Raw genomic sequence first — 20091 nt, forward strand, 5'->3', positions numbered from 1 at the left:
CTTCAGTCTTAAACTCCAAATCCTACCCTTCAATCGGGACTTTAACCCAAAATTTGGGACTCAGCCCCGGCCTGCTCTTCCCGCAGCCACTCCCAACTCCGCCCTGCTCAGGAGCTCCAACTGCACCCCCAACTGCTACTTCATCACTCAGCCCATCAAGTTCCTAAGCTCCAACTTCCCTGCCCTCAGCCCGGTTCCTATGGAACTCAGCACTCAGCCCCGCCCAGCTCCTCCTGAGGCACGCCCCACACCCTACATCACTCTTCCAGCCCCGCCCAACTCCTCCCACAGACCTGCTCTCGACTCTACTTCACTACTCACAGCCCCGCCCAAAACTCCCACCTCACTCCTTGTAGCCACGCCCAGAACAACTAGTTTTCCCAGCCCCGCCCAGCTCCTCCTCGCAGCCCCACGCAGAACCCAGAACTCCTACCTCACTTCTCACAGTCTGGCACAGATCCACCCGACGCCCTGCCAGCTCCTCCCACACACACGGCCCCAACTCCTACCTTACTCCTCAGCCCCGCCCACAAGTCCTTCTCACTCCTCGCAGCCCGGTCCCAGTCACCCAGCAGCCCCGCCCCTAACTCCTGCCCCACTCCTAGAAACCTACCTCAGCTCCCCGAGAGCCCCCCTCCCACCTCACTCACAGCAGCCCCGTCCAGCTGGTACCTCGGCAATGTCCCCAAGCCTACCTCCACACTCACACCCCGCCCACAACTCCTAACTTAGCGCTCTCTCAAAGGCCGGCCCTCGGCCCTTCTGCTCTCTAAGCTCCAACCCTACCCGCAGCACCCTTCCCGACATTCCCTGAGGCTGGCCTCATCCCACCCTTTTCTTTTTCTCCCTCGGGTCGTTTTCTAACTTCTACTCCCCTTTCCTAGTCGCGGGGCTGCAGACCCCGGACCTGGTGTCATGGACCAGCGCTTCAGGGCCTGGCGAGTCCCACAGCATCTCCTAGTGGCCGGTTGGGGTGGAAGTGCGTGATCGCGTAAGTGCGTGATTACATCAGCGCGTGGCTACCTACCCCCGGCACGTGGCTACAGCCGGTCGGCCTGATTGGCTGAGTACTCAGGGACTGCCCACGAGCGTGGAGGGTACGTAGACACGTGTGGTCGTGCGTGCTTGCGAGAGTACGTGCCTGCGTGTGCTCCTCCTAGAAAGGACGTCGGGGGCTGGGCTAAGGCGCCGGGGTTCAGGCGGGCGAGCCCCTGTCCGGGCCAGCGGTGTCCCAGGGACAACAGCAGCAGCAGCCGCGCGGCGCCGACCGCAAAGCCGGGCCCTCCTCCGTCACCTCCTCAACCGGCGGCGGGAGCCCTACCCAGGGCTGGTGGCCTCTCCCGGGCCGCGGGGAGGCGGAGGCCCGTCTGGTCCTGTGGTCATAAGCCAGAGTTGGACGAGTGTCAGTGAGTCCTGAGTCGTGAGACCGCCCGCGACCTAAGGGAGGCAGGTTCAAACCTGTGTGCTCCGCGTCAGGTGCCTCTGGACTAGGGTTTCCTGGAAGTGCGAGTCAAAACCCGTGCAGTGGCTCCCTGGTCGGCCCCTACTCTGACAGGCTTCGCACCCTGTCTTCCGCCAAGCATGTGTTGGTGACGCGCTTCTGCGTGCAGACAGCCAGTGTGCTGCTCCTCTCGTGCCGGCCCCACCTTACCTTGCCCCGTGATCTCCCTAGACCCCAGGCGATGAGGTGTGCAGCTCTGTGCCCTTGGGCGCTGGGCCCAGTGTGGTCTGCCCAGAATTAAATGGAGGACGATGCGATTCGGGGGCCCCCAAACCTTTGCCCAGAGACCATGTGAGGGGAGGTGCCCGTTTTCTGCCCTTGGACCCTGTGTCCTGGCTTAAGAACAGGGCTCCGGTCCCGAACTGACTCCCACACACCTAACTGATGCATCATGTGATCCTAGACCCTGATGGGGGATGAGCCCCCGTCATGAGTAGCAGACCCAAGCTCTTGTGAAGCGCACATATGTGTTCCCCACGAAACTAGCCCTCCCAGAGGGTCCTGGTCCTTGGTGCTCACTGAGTAGAAGGCCTCCTGTGCCACTAGCCAGCATTGCTATCTTATCTTCCTCCTGTCCTTATCTCCTTGTCCTTGTGCAGGTGAAGAAGCTGAGACAAGCAGAATTGGGCTTCCTCCTCAAGCTCCAGGCAGGTACCCTCTGCAGCACAAGGCAGCAGGGGCTCCACCCCTGCCTGCCTTCACAGTTGCTTCAGTTCCCACTAGGGAATCCACCCGCACGGGTCATATTTCACTGTCAATCCACCCACGTGTGTCATATTTCACTGTCTGGTTTTGTCGTGTCCAGCGAGGAAGGGGTCGGCTCAGAAGTTGAGTGGTGAAAAGTAGGCAGATGTGCACTCTGGTCACAGTAGAGGACAGAGAAATGACGTGGCTTGAGGAGAGACATTCTGCCTTCTTCCTAAGTCATAAGGATGGGTTATCCTTGGTCACCCAACAGCAGGATGACGATGCTGTGGGCTGTGTGTGGGACAGCGGCACCTTTGGATGGGTGAGTCTTTGTGGAAGGCCACTGGCTGGCATGTTTCGGCATCTCTGTGTGCATGCCAACGAGTTTATGACAAGGAATATCAGTTCTAGTGGCAGAAAATGAGAAACAGTTTGTAGCTGGTCTTGAGTGGAACAATGCATGATTGGGTAAATTATGGGACTGCGAAGAGTGGGATGCCGTACAGAAGACAAATAATGAGGCAGATCAAGCGAGAGGAAGAATGGCTGGAAGTGCTATTCAATGGAAATTTCAGGCCCACACTTGTGGAGATGTGTGTGGGGGGGGAACACCTCATACCTGCCTATTGTTTTGCCAAGATGGCCAAAACAAAGTGCCATAAATTGGGTGATTTAAGGAACAGGAATGTATACCCTCACATTTCTGGAGGCTGGAATGCGAAAGCAAGGTGTGTGTGGCGGGGAAGGGGGCTCTGTATCTTCTTTGGGCTGTTGGAGAATCTGCTCTGTCCCTCTCCCAGGATCTGGCTGTCCGTTGGCAATCTTTGGTGTTGCTTGACTTCAGGAAGCATCACCCCCATCTCTGCCTTCACCTGCTCATGGTGTTTCCCCTCTGTGTATGCACAACTCTAAATCCCCCATTTTGGTAAGGACACGAGTCATACTGGATGTGGGCCACTCTAGTCAGTTCAAGTTTACTGAATTGCCTTTGTACAACTTCTGTCTTTATATTTATGGTTGCTGTGTGAGGTGCAGGGGGTAAAGCCCTACAACTTAGGAATTTTAAGGGGACCCAGGGAAACCCTGAGTACCCAACGAAGGCCCTGAGGTAGGAACTGTTTGTGGGATGGGATGGAAGGCGGGCCTGTGCAGCAGCAGGGAGGTGGATAAGGGACAAAGGAGAGCTGATGGCAGGGGCAGGGAGCCAGATCAGGAGGGACCTTGCGGGCCCTGGTGAGAAATGTCCATTCTGCCCTGGTTGGGCAGGAACCCTTGGGAGGTTTCAGCAGAGGAGTGCCATGGCCCCTGAATCGGGGTCACTCTGACTGCCGATTGAATGCTGCAGAGCAGTGCGCACATGCTGGGTCCCGGGAGTGACCAGGGATACTGCTTGAGGAGGGAGGAGGTGGTAGGAGATTGGACTGGGATGGTGGCCATGGAGACTGGCAGGACAGGAGATTGGGGATAGGCTTTGGAGATGTTGCCATGTGACATAGGTGGTGGATGAGGGAGAGCTGCTAGGTTTGGGGCAGGAATATGGTGTAGGTGGTGACCCCTCCTACAGATGGTGAAGGGTGGTGGATTTGGTGTGCAGGGGTCGGGTCCTCGGTCTGTTGGTCTGACCATGTAAGGCTGAGACTAAGAAGGTGTGGCTGATGGGACAAGTAGCAGAGAGGCCAGCGAGCAACATGGAAGCCTGGGAAGGAGTTGGGAAGAGGATGGTCAGCCAGACCTGAGCTGCTGAAAGTTACATGCGATGAAGACCAAACTGGCCAAGCCCGTCTTCAGCGCCCATGGGACCAGATATCCCAGGGGAGGTGTCGTGTGGTGAGGGCGTGAGTTGGGAGAAAAGGGAGAGGTGGAGGGCGTGGAGAGCTCTGCTGAGGTCTCTGCTGTGCAGAGGTGTAGAGGAGGGAGGCGGAAGCTGGAGGCACGGGTGGCCTCACAGGAACATCCTTCTTCAGGTGATGACACTTGCGCAGGCACAGTCCTGTGAATGCAGAGCCACCTTCTGGTGTGAGGGGGAAGCAGTATTCCTGAAGGAGAGCAGATGGGGGGCCCAGGTCCTGGAGTGAGCCAGAGAAGGGCTGGCTTGGTAGGGGTAGCCCACCCCCGGATGCAGGAGGAAGGCAGAAGATCTGGCACACATGGGGAGGGCTGTGGGTTGGTGAAGGGGTGAGTGCCAGGCTGCTCTTGTCCTGATGGGGCCTTGTCTTCTGTGGGTAGGTCTATTTCCTTAAAACCACAGGAGATAGTGGGGCGAAATGTGTGTGCTTAAAGAAGGTACAGGCAGGAGGCCCTAGGCAGAGTGCAGGGGTTGGCTGAAGGTCAGAGTTGCCAGAGGAAGGGACCCCAGGCGTGATGCTCCTGACTCTGCCGAGAGTGGACACCATCTGGGACTCTCCTGCTAGGTGCCAGGGAATGTCTGAATGCTCCCGGCACCTGGCCTGCCATCACAGCCCCAAGGAAACCGAGGCTGCATGACCTGCTAAGAGTGGGCTGAGGGTCTGGCATCAAGGCCTCCCTGGCGGCTGTCCTGATGGGGCCCTGTGCTCTTCACACTGCACAGCAGAGGCTTTCTGTGGGAGCATTCTTCTCCCAAGGGACATGCAAAGAAGGCGAGGACCTCGGCAGGGGTTGTCTGAGGTCAGCCTGTGCCACCATGGACGGTTGCTTCTTCATGCTGCTTCTCCTCCTCTCAGCCATCGAAGGGACCTAGCAAGTGCCACTGGCCCTGTGCAGTCATTTGAGAATTAAATTCAGTCTTCTGAAGATTGTGAGCATCACAGGGCCAGGCACAGGGAAGGTGCATGCACACTGGGCCACCGTTCTTATTGTTAGGGTTCCTTTGTCTTGGCTCAGGTGGGAAGGGGCGTGGGGCTTGAGTGTGGTACCCAGATGGATCCGGAGGAGGCACTGAAGGGCCCACTTCACATCACAGGGAGTCCTGAGATAGGACCTGATAAATGTTGCACACCCAGGGATTGTGCTCGGCAACCCTGTGGTGGTTGGAGCCAGACAGGTCAGGGAGTGCAGTGCTTGGGGTGGCGGGGCCGGGTTGCTGAGGAGGTGGCTGGGGCCATGAGGGCAGGCGGGAGAAGAAGCAGAGCCAGGACTGTTCCTCTGTGCTAAAGGCAGCCCACCCAGGGATAAAGCCCCAACTAGGCCAAGGAGGTCCTCCTTCCTCTGTTTTCACCTAGAACCTAGGGACCCCGGTCACAGCCCTGACCACACACTGCCCTGCCTCTGCCTTTCTCTAGCTGTCCACATCCTACTTCACGTGCTCGCCAAAGACTCCTCTGGCTAGACCCGAGTCGTCCAAACCTAGGCTCCTTGCCTTGAGTCCATGGTGGAGCAGGGCGACAGGGACTGCTGACAGGCAGAAGCAGCGAACCCTCGAGGTCAGTGGGGTTTCAGGACCCCTGCGAGGCACTGTGAGAAGGACCGACTGGCTGCCTGTGAGCCCACAGGGAAGCAGATGAAGTTTGCCTGCCTCTCCTTCCGGCAGCCTTTTGCCGGTTTTGTCTTGAATGGAGTGAAGACCCTGGAAACGCGGTGGCGTCCCCTGCTGAAGAGCCACCAGAACTGCACCATCGCCATCCACATTGCTCACAGGGATTGGGAAGAAGGGTCCTGGAGGCAGCTGCTGGAGGAGAGGCTGCGGATGAGCCCTGGGCAGATCCAGGCCTTGCTCTGGGAAGGGGAAAAGTTTGGCCGAGGAGTGATAGCTGGTAAGTGGGGAGTGTCGACCCGGCGCAGAGAGCTCCCGGAGTTGCCCCGGGACGGTGCTCCGAGGTTCATGGCTTCTGTTGTGCTTTCCGTGAGCTGGCGGGCGTGTTTGCTGCGGTTAGCCCGAGCGGCACGGCTGTGCGAGGGGCACGGGGCCGGGGTCTGCAGGCCGGGGTTCCACACAACCTGGCTAATCTTTCCCTGCCCTCTGGGCTGCAGTTGCTATTGGTGATCTGAGAGGTGTCTGTCTGTGACAGGTGGCCACCTATGTGCATGCCACCAAGTCCAGAGGAGCAGAATGGCATGCTGTTCCAGTTGAGTGGCCTCTAGAGTCAGGCCAACTGACAGGCTTCACGTGCCTGCCACACCCGTGATGTTCCCTGGGCACGTGCCCAACCTCTCGGTTGTCAAGGTCCCGCATGGGCACCTGCCACCTGGTGACCTGTTTAGGCGTCCTGTTGGCGGTGGTTTCCCAGCAGCAGCTGTGCCTTTCCAATAAGGAACTGCCACCATCAGCAGCCTTGTTGGGGCCCGCCCATCACTTGAGCATCCTCAGTGAGGACAAGGCTCTCTCCTCTTCATCTTACCCAGCATTCTGTGAAGAGAGTGTGGCGTGTCCCCGGTGTCGAGTGAGAAATACTCAACTTGCCTCCTGTCTTGTTGGTGATATCTTGGGCTCCAGCAGTGTGACTTTGACTCACCCTGCTGTCACACTGCAGGCCTTGGGCTGTGGAAGGGAAAGCCATCTTGTGTGTTTGTCTCTTTGGACACAGGGCTCGTGGACATCGGGGAAACGTCACAGTGCCCGGAAAACTTAGCTCCCGAAGAGGTTGTGGAACTGGAAAATCAAGCCGTACTCAGCAACCTGCAGCAGAAGTACTTGACAGTGATTTCAAACCCTAGGTGGTTACTGGAGCCTGTCCCTCAGAAAGCGGGGAAGGACATGTTTGAGGTGGACATCCCAGAGCATCTGATCCCTGTGGAGCATGAGGTGTGACCATCGTGGGCCGGAGAGGAAAGTTGTTGAGAAACCAACATAAAAATAAATCATGACACAGACCCATACAGGCCGGGTTAAGTCTGAATTGCCACAGCTGTCAGCGCTGCTCAAGGACGCAGATTGCTATGGTCATGAGAAGGGAACGAGGGAGGCGGGCTTTCCTTGTGCAGGGAAAGTCCTTGAGAAGGTCTCTGGTACCTTGACCTTTAGCGGGAAGGCAAGGCCACCCGGAAAGGTCTTGGCATTGCCTAATTCTTATCCTGGTCCCATTGCTTTCTAGAATGTACAAATAAACATGCAGATGGTAACTAGGTAGTGCTTGGGGCACCCTTGTGGGTTTTCCCTGCCCTTTATTGGAGTCAGAACTCTGGAGTGTATGAAGGGCACGTGGGAGCATGACGGGAACTCTGGGACCCGCCACTGAATACTGCTGGAGAGGGACCAGCTGTTAGTGGCCCAGGGCATCCCACATGACGAGAACATCCGACTTGGGGCAGCTGTCTGTTCCTTCTTGTCATTCTCACTCTGTGAGAACAGTGTCCCTGGGCTCAGCCTGGGTGTCATGCAGCTACATCGGATCCAACCAGAGGGTCCTCAGTACGGCTGTGATGAGTGATACTGACTTTCGAAGAGACAGGTTTGTTTATTGCATGGCGGTCTTTTGTGTTGACTTCACAGCATGGTTTCTAGTGGTGGATGTCTCTGGGGACCAGGGCCCCCCAACCCTGGTGGAGACTGGAGTGGCCTGTGTCTTTGTGAGGCAGGCTGTAGTAGCATCCATCCCCTAGCAGATGGGAGGCCTGATTTTAGGTGGGCCACTTTGCAGGCCCACTGTGTGTTGGACTGGGTAAGCTCAGCTGCAGATCGGAAACTTCCTGGCAACTCTGGGGTGGGGGACCCCGTGAGGAAGGAATCTCCTGTGTGGAGATACCCGAGTAGTGTGAGGCGATTCCCCAGGTCAGGAGCCGGGCGCTTCCGTCTGCTGACCAGCAGGCAAGTTTCACGGACCAGATCTTCCCGAGCTCGCACTCAACATTGCCCTGCCAGGTCCTCTGCTGGGGGTGTGGAAGTGCTGCTGCTTCAAAAGGAAAGGGATTGGGGCGCCGAAGCGCGTCGTGCAGGACTGGCACACACAGGTGGTTACAAAGAACAGTTCTCGGGACTCTGGTTTAGATCATTTATTTACCCCTTCAGAGTTTCATTTTCTTTATCAAGACCAAAAGTAGGTTCAACATTAGAAAATGCTGACCTTCGTCTTCTGTGCGTGGGCTGAGTTCACAGACGTGAATTGTCTTTGAACTGCTCACACAGTGCACACTTGTAATCTGAGGAGCCCTCCTGCACGTCCTCCTCCTCCTCATTGTCATCCTCCTCGCCTCCGTCAAAGGGTTCCCTTGGGGACATGGCCGAGAGGGCGGCCAGCAGGATGGAGTAACAAGTGTTGTACAGAGACATGACGGAACAGTAATCGGGGAAACCTGGGGGGCTGCCGGGTACTTCCCCTTCGCCTTCCATTCCGGCAGTAGCCTGGGGCACAGATGTGTCATTCCCAGAGGTGCCCTCCCCACTTGGGCCCCTGGGCTCCTGAGGGGCCTGGTTTTCCGGGGGAAGATCGGAGGCATTGCCCATAGCCCACACCCCAGAGAGCATGAAGGACTGCGTGCCTCTGGGGCCCTGGTCGTCGGGGGCTTCCCTCTGGGGCAGCGCCTCCTCTGCCCCGACCTCACGGTGGAATCGGTGGAATCGTGGGGAGTGTCTGGTGGCCACCAGCTTCTTTCTCTTCGGAGAGGACGCGCCAGTCTCTTGCCCAGCCGGGTTCTTCGGAGGCTTTGGCGCGCAGGTTGCTCGCCGAGCAGAGTTTCTCCGTTGTCCTTTTTTGCAGATGTTCTCCAGGAGGCCCGGCTTGTCTTTCTGGAAGTTGGAGTTGCGGTAGATCTGAAACAAAAGGAAATATTTCAGCCTCTCTGCGGTAAAAGGTGCCTTGCTCCTCCCGGCCCTGCACAGAATCCTGATGGACTTGGAGTGTAATGGAGGAAATCATTTTCAAGTTGCTGGCCAGTGAGGTTGCACCCTAGTGGGTGACGTCACTAAAGAAAATTCATAGGTCAACGGGGTAAAACACACCTATGACATCAACTGACCTCTCAGGCCTTTTTTCCTGGCCTGCAGATTATGTCTAAAGAGTTGTCACTTACTGTGAAAAGCTGAACGTTCATCTTTCCATAAGTGCTCTCTCACACTAGACAAGTGTTCCTTACAAACGAGCCCTTGCGGGCTGGGGATAGAGCTCAGTGGGGAGAGTGCTTGCCTCGCATGCACAAGGCCCTGGGATCGCTCCCCAGCACCACGAAAAATCCAAACAGAAGAGAAATGAGCCCTTGCAGCAGGATTCATCTGGGGGTGCTACAGAGGTGTTCAAGTAACAGAGAAAGTGGGTAACAGGAATACTTTGTACTTTACCATCGTTCTTTTGTTCACCCGAGAGTGAACCCCAGTGTCCTTTGGGCGGATCTTGCTGAATCCGTAGAGGTTCAGCTGGCGAATGAAACTCTTCAAGCTGTCCGTCTCAAAAATCCTCTCAGCGCCCCTCCGGCCAAGGACTTCACTCTGGAAAAGGTCCGCCTCGATGACCACGGTGTCTCCTTCCCCACTCCAATGCACAGACCTGAAGGCATCGCTCTCTACGATCACCCAAAGCTTTCTGGGGAAGGAGAGCCCAAGAAGGTTCTCGTGGCCTTCCTCGCTGGTCACACTCTGGTTTGGTTCTTCTGGTGGCAGGCTCTCTTGGGAGCCAGGATCCTGGCCCAGGGCTCGGTCATCAGGCCCGTCCGAAACCTGCTCTGAATCCACCTTGGGGTCGGGTGAAGGAAGAGATGGGGGCTTGCTCACTGGTTCTTTGCTGACCGACGGGGCCACCTGGACTTCAGGGTGCTCTTCATTACACTCGCTGGCCATGGCGCTACACTATCAGGAGCATTTCCTACCCAAGACTGTTATAGCTGTCCTAGCGAGCGAGTCTAAAATGCCTTGGGTCCCGAGGAGAGGCTCTATAAATACTGTCCGCAAACTTCTAGAGCCTCCGTAGCAGGGCAACCAAGTGCTGACATCACCGCCCTCTTTATTTGTCACGCGATGTCACAGAGCTGACTCCCAGCCAGGCTAGGGGGGAGTCCTGGCCCAGGGTGGAGGAGGGGAGGGGCAGCAGGGCCCCAGCTTCCCTTTGCTCAAAGTGTGCAGAGGCATGGTTCACATTCCCAGAGAAGCGTCCCTTCTGCTGACAGGCACACTGGGTCACAGGCCAGGCTCTCCCTGGATGAGATGAGAGCCAAGACCCCCATGGGTCCTCCCACTTGCAGAGACGGGGGAGGCCTGTTGCTGCCTCTCTGATTATTCAAAGGCCAGGCCCCAGTTAGTGCGAGGCTGGGTATTACCGAGATGGCCCTGGTCATGTGGGCCGCTGGGTGACTGTACCTCCAAGGCAGGGTGGCCCAGCCTTTGGTTGGTAACCCCCTGCTTTCCTCCCCTCCCCCCGCCCCCGTCTCCTTCCTGCTTGGTATCTCCCAACTGCCCCTGTGGGTTGCTAGGGTCTTTGCAGATGGGCCCAAATAAGGAGCTTGTTTCATTGCCACTCGGTCAGGTTGTCCCCAGAGTAGGAGGAGAGCGGTGCCAAGCACTGCGGGAGCGCCTCTAGCGTCCAAGGATCATGTTCCTTCCCCGTCTCGTGTGGTTGAATGGCAGTGTCTTCAGCTGAGCTTGGGAGGCTCCTCTTGAGCTCCGCTTGCTGCCAAGCCTCATCCCTCCGCGGACGACAACAGGACTGCCCTTAGTTTCCACTACACCACTCCTTGTCCAAAATGTCGCAGTCTTGAGTCCTGGTTGATGGAGTTCCTCAGGAAAGTTGCTAGACATGCCAAATAATCCCAAATGGCACCTGCCAATGGGTTTTTGAAAATTACACCAGTCTGAGTGTGTGGGTAGGAGTCGAAAACGCCGAAAAAGTCACACACCGCCCCCCGCCCGCCGTGACAGATGAGGACACAGAGCGGTTTTGGAGATCGTGTCCTCTAGCTGGAGGAGAAAGTTTGTCCTTACAGTCTCCAAACGGGGGTGGGGGTGGGGGTGGGGGTGGGAGGGGCGGGGTTTTACAGCAGAAGCGATCCACTCCGGGCTGAGAGGAACTTGGGGCCTCACCCCAATAAGTGACCCCCTTTGGGATCAATGAAGGTTTATAAGCAAAGGTTTATAAGGGGAGCGCAAAGGGGGCTTGAGAGAAATGCTACCCAGGCCTTCCTTTCCACGGGCTCTAATCCTTCCTCACGTCCCTGTGTCTGGAGTCAGCCTCCATGGGGAAGCTGCTTCCAAACAAGTTTACAAAGCATTCATTCAAAGACTCGGTTTCACATGTCAGCACTTAGAGTCTATGAGATAAAAGTGGAGGTTGCTGGTCATGTCAATGAAGAAGGCTTCTGGAGTTTTCAGTTAAACTGCCATTGACCTTCATTAACCTGCCAGCGTCTTCTTTTCTTAGGCAAATTCTTGTGACCAGGGCTGATATTTTGTTGTGCCCTTTACAGCCTGTGATTGTCATCATGTCATTACCATGAAAGGCCAGAGGCAGTTAGTCTACAAGGAGAAAGCCCTTGCTTGGCCCCTGGTTCTACAGGTGGCAGCCCCTGGGCCCCATGTCTCTAGGCCTATGTTGACGGTGGCACGTCATGCCAGGAGCATACATTGGAGCAAAATGTTGACGTCTCCAGCCTGGAAGCTGAACGAGAGGATGTCAGGCCAGGGTCCCACAGTCCCCTGGAGGGCCGTGCTTTAGTGGCCTAAGGATCTCCCGGTAGTGCCACACTGGGGACTGAGCCTTCCACACATGTACCTTTGGGGGGACATTCACCATCTGAATACTAGCACTAGCTTAAGAATGTGGCTGAGGACTTATAAAGGGATTGGGCCCTTGGGTGGGAGGAGGTGGTAGTGAAGAACAGGACTGGGGAACCCAAACCTGTGCCCTTTGGCAAAGAACCAGTGCTTATTTGATTTGATTGAGATACCCTGGTGTCCTGTGGCTTCTGTAGGACCCTGAGCTAGGCACCTCCTGTCGCAAGTCAGAGAATGTCTGCTGGGATTAGCAGTGTAAGACACCAGGCTCCTCTTGCTCCTGAAGAGGAATTGTTCACAGTGCTGGCTGCTGTCTCCTCAAGGAACAGCATTAAGAGAAGGCCAGCCTCCCTCCACTCCACTCACCACTCGGAACCACAGGTTCAGCTCTCAACCTTCAAGGACCACTTGGCCAGTCTCTGGGCCTCAGCATGAACAAGCCCTTTTGAGAGAGAGACTGGGATTCTCTACAGTGTTCCTACAGCCCCCAGGCCTCAGGTGGGATGCTGCGTGACCCCTGGTGCTGTCCTTTGAACTCCCTGAGAGCTGCCGTGCCCTTGACCTGCCCAGGCTGTCCTCTCACAGGGACATGCCCTTCTCTACCCAGAGGGTACTCAGCTTTGTGAACAGCTGTGTATTAGCTAAAGTACACTGTAGCTGATATGACAGACAAAACCCAGAACTTGATATTTTGTGTACATGAGGATTTGTTTTTTTTTTTTTTTTTTTTTGGTACTAGGACCTGAACCCAGGAACCACTGAACCACATCCCCAGCCTTGTTTTTATATTTTATTACAGACAGCATCTCACTGAGTTGCTTAGGGCCTCACTAAATTGCTGAGGCTAGGTTTGAACCTGTGATCCTCCTGCCACAGCCTCCCGAGTCACTGGGATTACAGGCGTGCGTCACCGGCTGTGCACATGAATTCCCATGTGGTTTGGCAGGGGCTCTCCGGAGGCTCTCAGGTGACCCAGGGAATCCAGACTGCTTCCATCTTATGGTTTGTTATTGAAAGGAAGGAGAAAGCATGGAAATGCATACTGGCTCTCAAATGCCAGGATGTGACCAATGACGCTGTCACTCTTGTTTCAGTGGCAAGGAAATGTCACATGTTCTTCCTAAGTACAGGCAGGTGGACAGGAGTGTTGCCCTGTGCCAAGGAAGGAGAGAAGATGTGGCTGGGAACCTGAACTCTCCCAGATCTGTTAGAGAGCAGGTGCTCCACCAGGAGCAAATAGCAAATGCTGCCCTTTGGTCACAGCCACACTCTTGTCGTGGAGCAGTTTCTGAGAAGACCAGATTTGCCTTGAAACTTTAGGTGCCTGCTGTGGCACATGATTTTAATCCTACAGTACCCATGGAGGAGGATCATGCCAAAGCTGCCAGGGAGGGTTCCCTTCTTCACTCCACAGGACATTTCTGCACTTGCCTCTGTGATACTATCTTCTCAGTGGGCTGAGAGTTTCCCCTTTCGTGTGATGCAGGATAAATTCTTAACTGGTGAGCCTCTGCTACCCTCCACGTGACCACTGTTACCCAGCTGCCTGGACAGCTGCGTTAGCCACAGTGAAAGCCAGCATTTTCCTGTGAAGCCAGTACCACAGAGGCAGCTGAAGGATGGTGAAGAGATTTTTCTTTCCCTGTGTGTGTCTGTGAAAATTTGAGCTAGCAGCTGGGCGTGGGGGTGCATGTCCATAGTCCCAGTGTCACGGGAGGCTGAGGCAGGAGGACAGCAAGCTCGAGCCTGGGTAACAGCAAGACCCTGTCTCAAAATAAAAGCAAACAAGGTCAAGGGCTCTAGCTCAGTGTTTACCTAGCGTGAGTGAGTCTCTGGATTCAATCTCAGGGCCAGGAAAACTTTCAGCCAGCATGGCTAATGAGGAAACATTTCTCAGCTCCTAACACAATTCCAGGGTCTCAGAATTCAGCTTCAGCAGACGCTTGATCCTGATCTACACTTCCGGGGGATGTTAGCTACTGACCACCCGAAGAAACCCATCTGTTTGTGTTCCCTTCCTAGAGAAGCGTCCAGGGAGAATCTCATTAAAATCCTACTGCCAATGTCCAAGTGGCCTCCAAAGGCCTCCCTCTACGCTCAGGGTTTTACCCCTAGGGCCTAAAGGTAACTGGCCAAGTCAAAGTCTACACCCAGCACACTGGGAAACCAAAGAACATGTTGACCCCCTGATAGGGACGGCTGGGGTCTAAGACCACCACCCCCAGAGAACTGTTCTGAGCAAGGAGCTGTGGCTGTCAGACAGGAGTGAGGGCGAGATGTGGGAGAGCCAGGGAACTTCTGCAGGCAGTAGGAATGCTGTGTCTCACATGACACGGGCTCCAGAGGAGGCAGTAGGGAAGGGCTGGGCAGCAGGCCAGTTTGCAGAGGTGAAACCTGGGGCACATGGGGATCATCCAGGGAAAGGGTGCTGTAATGGGGGAGACTACTGACAATGGGCAATCGGCTCTCAAGGAGTCAACTGGAAAGAACCCCTAGATTGCGTCTGATCCCCACTGCCACCCTCTTTGAGACTGCTTTCATTTATGTATTTATTTATTTAGGTACCAGGAATTGAATCCAGGGGTGCTTTACTAATGAGCCACATCCCAGCCCTTTTTTTTTTTTTTTATTTCGAGACAGGGTCTCGCTGAGTTGATGACAGCCTCACTAAATTGCTGAGGCTGGCATTGAACATGCAGTCCTGCCCCAGCCTCCTGAGCCACTGGAGGTTCAGACAGGCTTGTGCTAGGGCTGCTTTTAGAATTTTGGCCCCCCCTAGGGTCCTTCTTTGGTCACCAGATGGACTTTGTGCAGTGCTGAGTAATTAATGTTGAGTCAGAAGGTCAACCTCAGCCTAGGAGACCTGGGGAGATCATGGGCTCCACTTGAATTCAGACCAAGGGTCTCATCCTAGCCCTATCACTATCCTGCTTTCCTGTCAGAGTCCCCAGCCAGTCACCTGCAGGCCTTCATCCGCCCAGTGAGGCTGATAAGACCTCTCCAGTAGGACTCTTGGGACATGGGTCCAGTATGGAAAGCACCTGGCCTGGAAGGGAACGGTAGTGAGTGGCAGAGAGGTGTTGTTTCTAACAGTCCTTGATCCCAGCTCTACCACTCTGGGGCATTGTTGGCATTGTGTGTCAGCAGACACATGGGAATTTATGCAACTCAATTCAATGTGGAGTAACCCCATCAGCCAACACTGAAGCTCCGTGACTGCAATCGAGAAAAGATTTCCTCCAGGAGAACATATTGCTAAATGTGGTGGGGAGGAGTCTCTACCACAGAGAAACTCCTAGGATTTGATTCAAGGACTCACTCCTTCCCTCCCAGATTCTGATCCATCCAAACCACTCTTTCCATTCATTTCATCACCATGCAACCTCCAGTGCTTTCTTACAATTGCCCACATTACACTGGCACCCTAATAACACACCATTGTACTGGAGTCAGCTCTGGCTCTCCCAGCCAAGCACAGGAGGTCCTGACCAGGGACTTCGAGGCCGCACTTCTTGGGACATTCGGTCTCATCTCTCTGCAGGTCCTGGCAGTTGACGGTAACAGAGCACCAAGCTCTGGCGCCGTGTTCAACCGCACAGCACACCTGCCCCAGGTGGACATTGCTCTCGGCTTCATTCACCATCGAAAGGAACCACTCAGAGTAGTCTTCCATTCTCTCAGCCCTAAGACACATCATCTAAAGTCTGGTCCTGGCCACCATGCAGTGTCACTGAAGTCCAGTCCCACAGAAGGCATAGTAGTTTTCCCAAGCCCCAAACTCCAAACTCCTTGATTGGATTAGGACATTGGCACTCGGCTGCTCCACACTGGAGCCCCTCTCCTCACCCTCCTTCACTTGTTCTTTAGGTCTCTGGGGACATCCCCCCATCTTCCTGACATGGTTGCTGTAGCTCAACTCAACATTCAATGACAGGATCCGGTGTGGCTAAGCCTAGAGTCGGAGTATTCCCAATGCTAACACCAGGCTTTCAGAGCAGAGGTGCAGGAACGTTTCAGGAATCAATGAGACGCTGTGTGGAGGGCCTTTTTATTAGCTCATCGTTTCTCCTCCATTCTCCAATACACAGCAAATCCAGTGCACACCAAGTCCCCTTAATGTTACAGGGAGGACAGGTAATAAGGGAAGGCAAGCATTAACCTTTCATTTTGCTGTCATTTATTCTTTCCTTTTTATGGCTTCGTTCACACATCCAAGGAATTATCCATTCCACTCCCATGTGATCTTTGTTCAGCTCACAAAAAATAAAGAAAGAATGAGTTGCCAAATAATAGAACAAAAAGCAAAACTGTGAAGCCTGAAACTGTGTTAACAGCAATGAATGGATGAGTATGGTCTTCAAGACATTCCATTCTGAAGCAAATGATACTTTCAATTAATAGGAACATTTGAAAAATTCTATAGGAAGCAGTTCACCTTCCAAGTCACACAAATACAGAAGCATCAAAATGTTAGACGGCAAGATCCCCTCCACTACTTAGGTGACTTCTCTCTTCCAAGCCAGGGTGAAAACTGGGTCTCATCTCACATGGGGGAGCGGGAGCTTTTGGATGTAGCCCTGCCATATCTCCTGGACCTGGCCCGTCCCCTGCCCCTTCTGGTGGCCCTGGCTACTTTTGGCACTTGGGCCCCCTCTTCCTCTTCTCTCATAGCCTTTTCATACAGGGAAGGGTAGGACCGAGGGTCACTCCCATGGACCCGGGCCCAGTACTGCAGGACTTTCATCTTGCTTGTTTCAGCACGGGCCCTTGGACCCCACAGGAACTCATAGCAAGCAGGATCACTGCCTGGCACCTGGCGATACTCCAGGTACTGTTCCTGCACCAAATCTTCAGTGATGAATTTCCTAGGCTCCCCATAGATGAAGTGTTCCCTCCCAGCATACACCCCCATCACACTCAGCATTTCCCAGACTTCTTTCTCACAAGCACGGTCACCCACCATGAAGATGATGCACAGGATGATTACCAGGAGGCCCGTCTTGGGCATGCTCTGGTCATCGCCCAGCACCCCATCATAGGTGAGGCCCAAAGCATTGACGATGGCATAGGAGTGGCCAGAGTGTTTCACTTCCTTTACGTCAACACCAAAGACCAGCTGCATGCACTCAGAGGCTACTCTGAAGATCACAGGGAAGTCATCCTGGTAGTTTTTGAAGACGCTGCTCAGCATTTCTGCCTTGGTGGTCAGCTCCTTCATTTGATACTTGAGGAGCAGGAACTGCACCAAGTCAGCCATCTTCTCATCCAGTGGGTCTCCCAACAGGGACTCACGGTCTTCTAGGTTCTTCCAGGGGAATGGACCCTCCTCTTCTTGGCTGCTGGAGACTTCGGTGAATGGGATGCATGGAGTGGGGGCCACGGCAACAGAGAGGGTGGAGGAACTCTGAGTCACCTGTGTAGAATACAGTGGCTCGGGAGAAGGCACCTCCCTAAGGGTATGTGTGGAACTGGAGGAGATGCCGGCAGAGCAGGCCCCCTCCTCCTCAGGCCTGGGAACCTGCACACCAACCAGACTCCGGGCCTCCCTTTGTGCCTTAGGACCTCCTTCTTCCTTGTGGTGCTTGCGTTTCTGACGACGCTGCGGCATGCCTTCCCTTGGGAACAGTAGGCAAGAGGGTGGGCAGGAGATGAGTCCTGGGGGGGAGAGGGATTCAGTGAACAATGGCCCATTACAAGCCATCTGTTTGGGCGGTGATCTAGGGCTATTCAGGCTCCTGTCCTCCTGGAGGACCTGACTCCATGAGAAAGTGAGACCGCTTCTCAGGGTAAAGCCAGCCGGCAGAGCACAAGGCTGCAGGGCTGACCTAGGCCCTGGGGAACTGGGAACTGTGGGGTACCCTCTGTTCTGCTGAGAGTTGGGCCCTTGGTAGACTCCCTGCACTGTCTGGGCCTCATCTGCTCTGTGAGCTGAGTGAAGACTGACCATAACAGGAGGGGCTGATCGGTGTCTATGGAGCCCTTGTGGATCTGGGTTGGATGGCCCTCTTGTGGTCACTCTGTGCCCTCAAAATTGCATGGGAAAATCCTGGACTCAAGCTCTCTGTTGGCCTGAGGCAGACTCTGAACAAATGCCCACTTCTCTGAGACAGAAAAGAGGCAGTGTGTCACAACTGCCCAAAGGTGACGGCACTAGCTAGCTAAATTCATTGAGGCCCGTGTGTCCTGGCATGGAGAACCTGGATCAGTCCTATCCTTAAGGACCATCAGGGTGTGAGAATGTCTCTCTCTCCAATGACCTGGGGCCACCTCCGATAAACAAAATCCAATCTCTGTGAGACTCTGGAAAAGGGAGTGATGGGAAGGGGAAGCCCATGGAGCTAGGGACCTGGTTCTTCCCATGGCTGAAAGAAAGGTCAGGTGGAGGCTGGAGTCTTGTGTATTCATGTGTACACATTCCCTCTGTCTTCACCTTGACTCCTGGCTGATGTGAGTCCAGCCTCCTCTCACCAAGCCTTCACCTCCCTGAGACCAATGACACACGCAGAAGAGAGGGACCCTGACAGAACTGCCTGGGCTTCCTGGGTTGACAGGAGACACAGGGCAGATTTTTGAGGGATGCCTGTCTGCTCTGTGCTCGGGGTTCCCGTGCTCCTCCATCGGGGTCCTCATATTAACCTTTGGGAGAACCTGGCACCCCTGTCTGTGATAACAAGATGTGATTCCCTGTGCTCATCTGAACCCACGCTTTCCCAGTCACCACCCTCAACTCCCTGAGAGACCCAGACCTCTCAGGAGAAGTGAGCGGATGCCACATCCCATCACCTCTTTTATAGGCTCTCCAGGGTTGGGAGCCAAGCCTAGGTTCTGTGGAGTCTGGGACCTGGGTTGGGGGTTCTAGTTCTGTAGTTGAATTCATCTTGCTCCTGCCCATGCCTGCTCTTCCTTACTCCCATAACATCTGACAAAACTGATATCTTTAGACCAAAGCTCCATCTCCATGAAGACTCCCCACTCTAGTGACAGAACTGATAATTCCACTTAGGGCCTCCCATGACTCTTCACAATAGAGAGGCAAACTATGTAGGATTCCTTGTTCCAGAGCTGGGGATGCCTTCGGTCCTCGTGAAGGACCCATACCTTGGGTCTGTTATGTCCTAGGATTCTTCCCTCTACTAACCACATGTGGCTCCCTCTGCTGAACTGTAATGAACTTTGGACCAAGGTCCTTACCCACATAAAAACCCTTCACCCAAACCATCAGGCAGAAAGGAGAGGGAGTCACTTCTAGTGACCCTGCATGGGGCCCCACAGGGTGTGTCACAGGGGAAGCCAGGTTCTGTGAGGTCCCTTCTTTTGGGAGGTATGACATTCAGTCCCTGTCACCAAAGGTCCTCACCTTGACTCCTAGCAGAGAGTGGAATCCTCCCTCTGATGGCCAGGTGTGACTTCTCTGCTGTCCTGATGAACACCAAGGCTCCCCCTCGCTGATTTGGAGGAGACAGAAGTGAAGAGAGCACATTTGGACACTGCTGCATGGGTTTTTCCCAGGCTAACAGAAGGAGCAGGTTCCATGGGCCTCCTTGGTCTGGGCTGTCCTCAGGGTATTCATACTCACTCCTGACAGGGTCTGGCCCTTTCCCCTCTGCTGACCTGTATGTAGGTGCATCCTGCAGGCCAAGGGCCCCATTTCCCCGAGGCCCAGAGGAGGAAGAAGGAATGGGATGTCTTCCCCAAAGTCCTGCCTGTAGCCTCCCCAGGCTGCCAACAGGGGCGGGTTTCCCAGGTGTGGATCTGGGATGTTACTGAACTTCCCAGAAGATTCTGAGATTCCTCCATCTGCTGACCTGTGAACACACACTTCAATCATGCTCACTCATCCCTGACACCCTGGAGGCAGAAGGGAGTTCCGCTGCACAGGACACTCTGCCCAGGGCCTCCTAGGCTTGATGTCAGGGTGGAGGTTCCGATTATGGTTTGGATATGAGGTGTACCCCAAAACATCATGTGTGAGTCAACACAAGAAGGTTCAGAGGAGAAATGATTGGGTTGCTCCCTGATGGGATTAACTGAGTGGTGATGGGTAGCAGGTGGGTGTGGCGGGAAGAAGTGGTTAATTGGGGGCTTAGCCATGGGGTATATATTTTGTATCTGGCAAGGGTAGACCTCTCTCTCTCTCTGCCTCCTGATCACCATGTGAAGTGCTTCCCTTTGTCACGCTCTTCTGATAGGATGTGCTGCCTCGCAATGAGTCCTGAGGAATAGAGCTGGCCTTCTATGGACTAAGCCTTCTGAACTGTGAGCTGTCAAATGAACTTTTCCTCCTTTAAAATTC

General features: G+C 54.7%; 3 protein-coding genes across 8 annotated transcripts; 1 reads left to right on the forward strand and 2 right to left on the reverse strand.

Annotated features, from left to right (window-relative positions):
* The first annotated feature begins 1139 nt into the window (after window positions 1–1139).
* Eola1 (endothelium and lymphocyte associated ASCH domain 1) lies at window positions 1140–7215 on the forward strand. 6 transcript variants are annotated; one of them, XM_047537167.1, is made up of 4 exons: window positions 1140–1476; window positions 2101–2152; window positions 5449–5919; window positions 6691–7215. In XM_047537167.1, the coding sequence occupies exons 3-4, from the start codon at window positions 5667–5669 to the stop codon at window positions 6912–6914; spliced, it is 477 nt and encodes a 158-aa protein (XP_047393123.1). In that variant the 5' UTR covers window positions 1140–1476; window positions 2101–2152; window positions 5449–5666; the 3' UTR covers window positions 6915–7215. The 6 variants fall into 6 exon arrangements, with proteins under 6 accessions (XP_047393123.1, XP_047393124.1, XP_047393126.1 ...); XM_047537168.1 differs by having other exon boundaries at window positions 1140–1406; XM_047537170.1 differs by lacking the exons at window positions 1140–1476; window positions 2101–2152 and adding exons at window positions 2310–2510; window positions 2989–3113.
* An 872-nt stretch (window positions 7216–8087) lies between these two features.
* Window positions 8088–10143, reverse strand: LOC124972413 (heat shock transcription factor, X-linked member 3-like). Its single transcript, XM_047536822.1, has 2 exons — window positions 9378–10143; window positions 8088–8852 (listed from the first exon to the last, which is right to left on the reverse strand). The coding sequence occupies exons 1-2, from the start codon at window positions 9870–9872 to the stop codon at window positions 8193–8195; spliced, it is 1155 nt and encodes a 384-aa protein (XP_047392778.1). The 5' UTR covers window positions 9873–10143; the 3' UTR covers window positions 8088–8192.
* A 6198-nt stretch (window positions 10144–16341) lies between these two features.
* LOC124971686 (melanoma-associated antigen 4-like) lies at window positions 16342–17406 on the reverse strand. Its single transcript, XM_047535338.1, has one exon. The coding sequence runs from the start codon at window positions 17404–17406 to the stop codon at window positions 16342–16344; it is 1065 nt and encodes a 354-aa protein (XP_047391294.1).
* Window positions 17407–20091: the final 2685 nt, after the last annotated feature.

The sequence above is a fragment of the Sciurus carolinensis genome, chromosome X (assembly GCF_902686445.1).
Source record: "Sciurus carolinensis chromosome X, mSciCar1.2, whole genome shotgun sequence".
Classification (NCBI taxonomy): Eukaryota; Metazoa; Chordata; class Mammalia; order Rodentia; family Sciuridae; genus Sciurus; species Sciurus carolinensis.

Coding starts and splice junctions, on each gene's coding strand:
- Eola1 (XM_047537167.1), top strand. CDS start 5,667: ATGAAGTTTGCCTGCCTCTCCTTCCGGCAGCCTTTTGCCGGTTTTGTC. Junction 5,920..6,690: donor TGGCCGAGGAGTGATAGCTG/GTAAGTGGGGAG, acceptor CTTTGGACACAG/GGCTCGTGGACATCGGGGAA.
- LOC124971686 (XM_047535338.1), bottom strand. CDS start 17,406: ATGCCGCAGCGTCGTCAGAAACGCAAGCACCACAAGGAAGAAGGAGGT.
- LOC124972413 (XM_047536822.1), bottom strand. CDS start 9,872: ATGGCCAGCGAGTGTAATGAAGAGCACCCTGAAGTCCAGGTGGCCCCG. Junction 8,853..9,377: donor GGGTGAACAAAAGAACGATG/GTAAAGTACAAA, acceptor CTTTTGTTTCAG/ATCTACCGCAACTCCAACTT.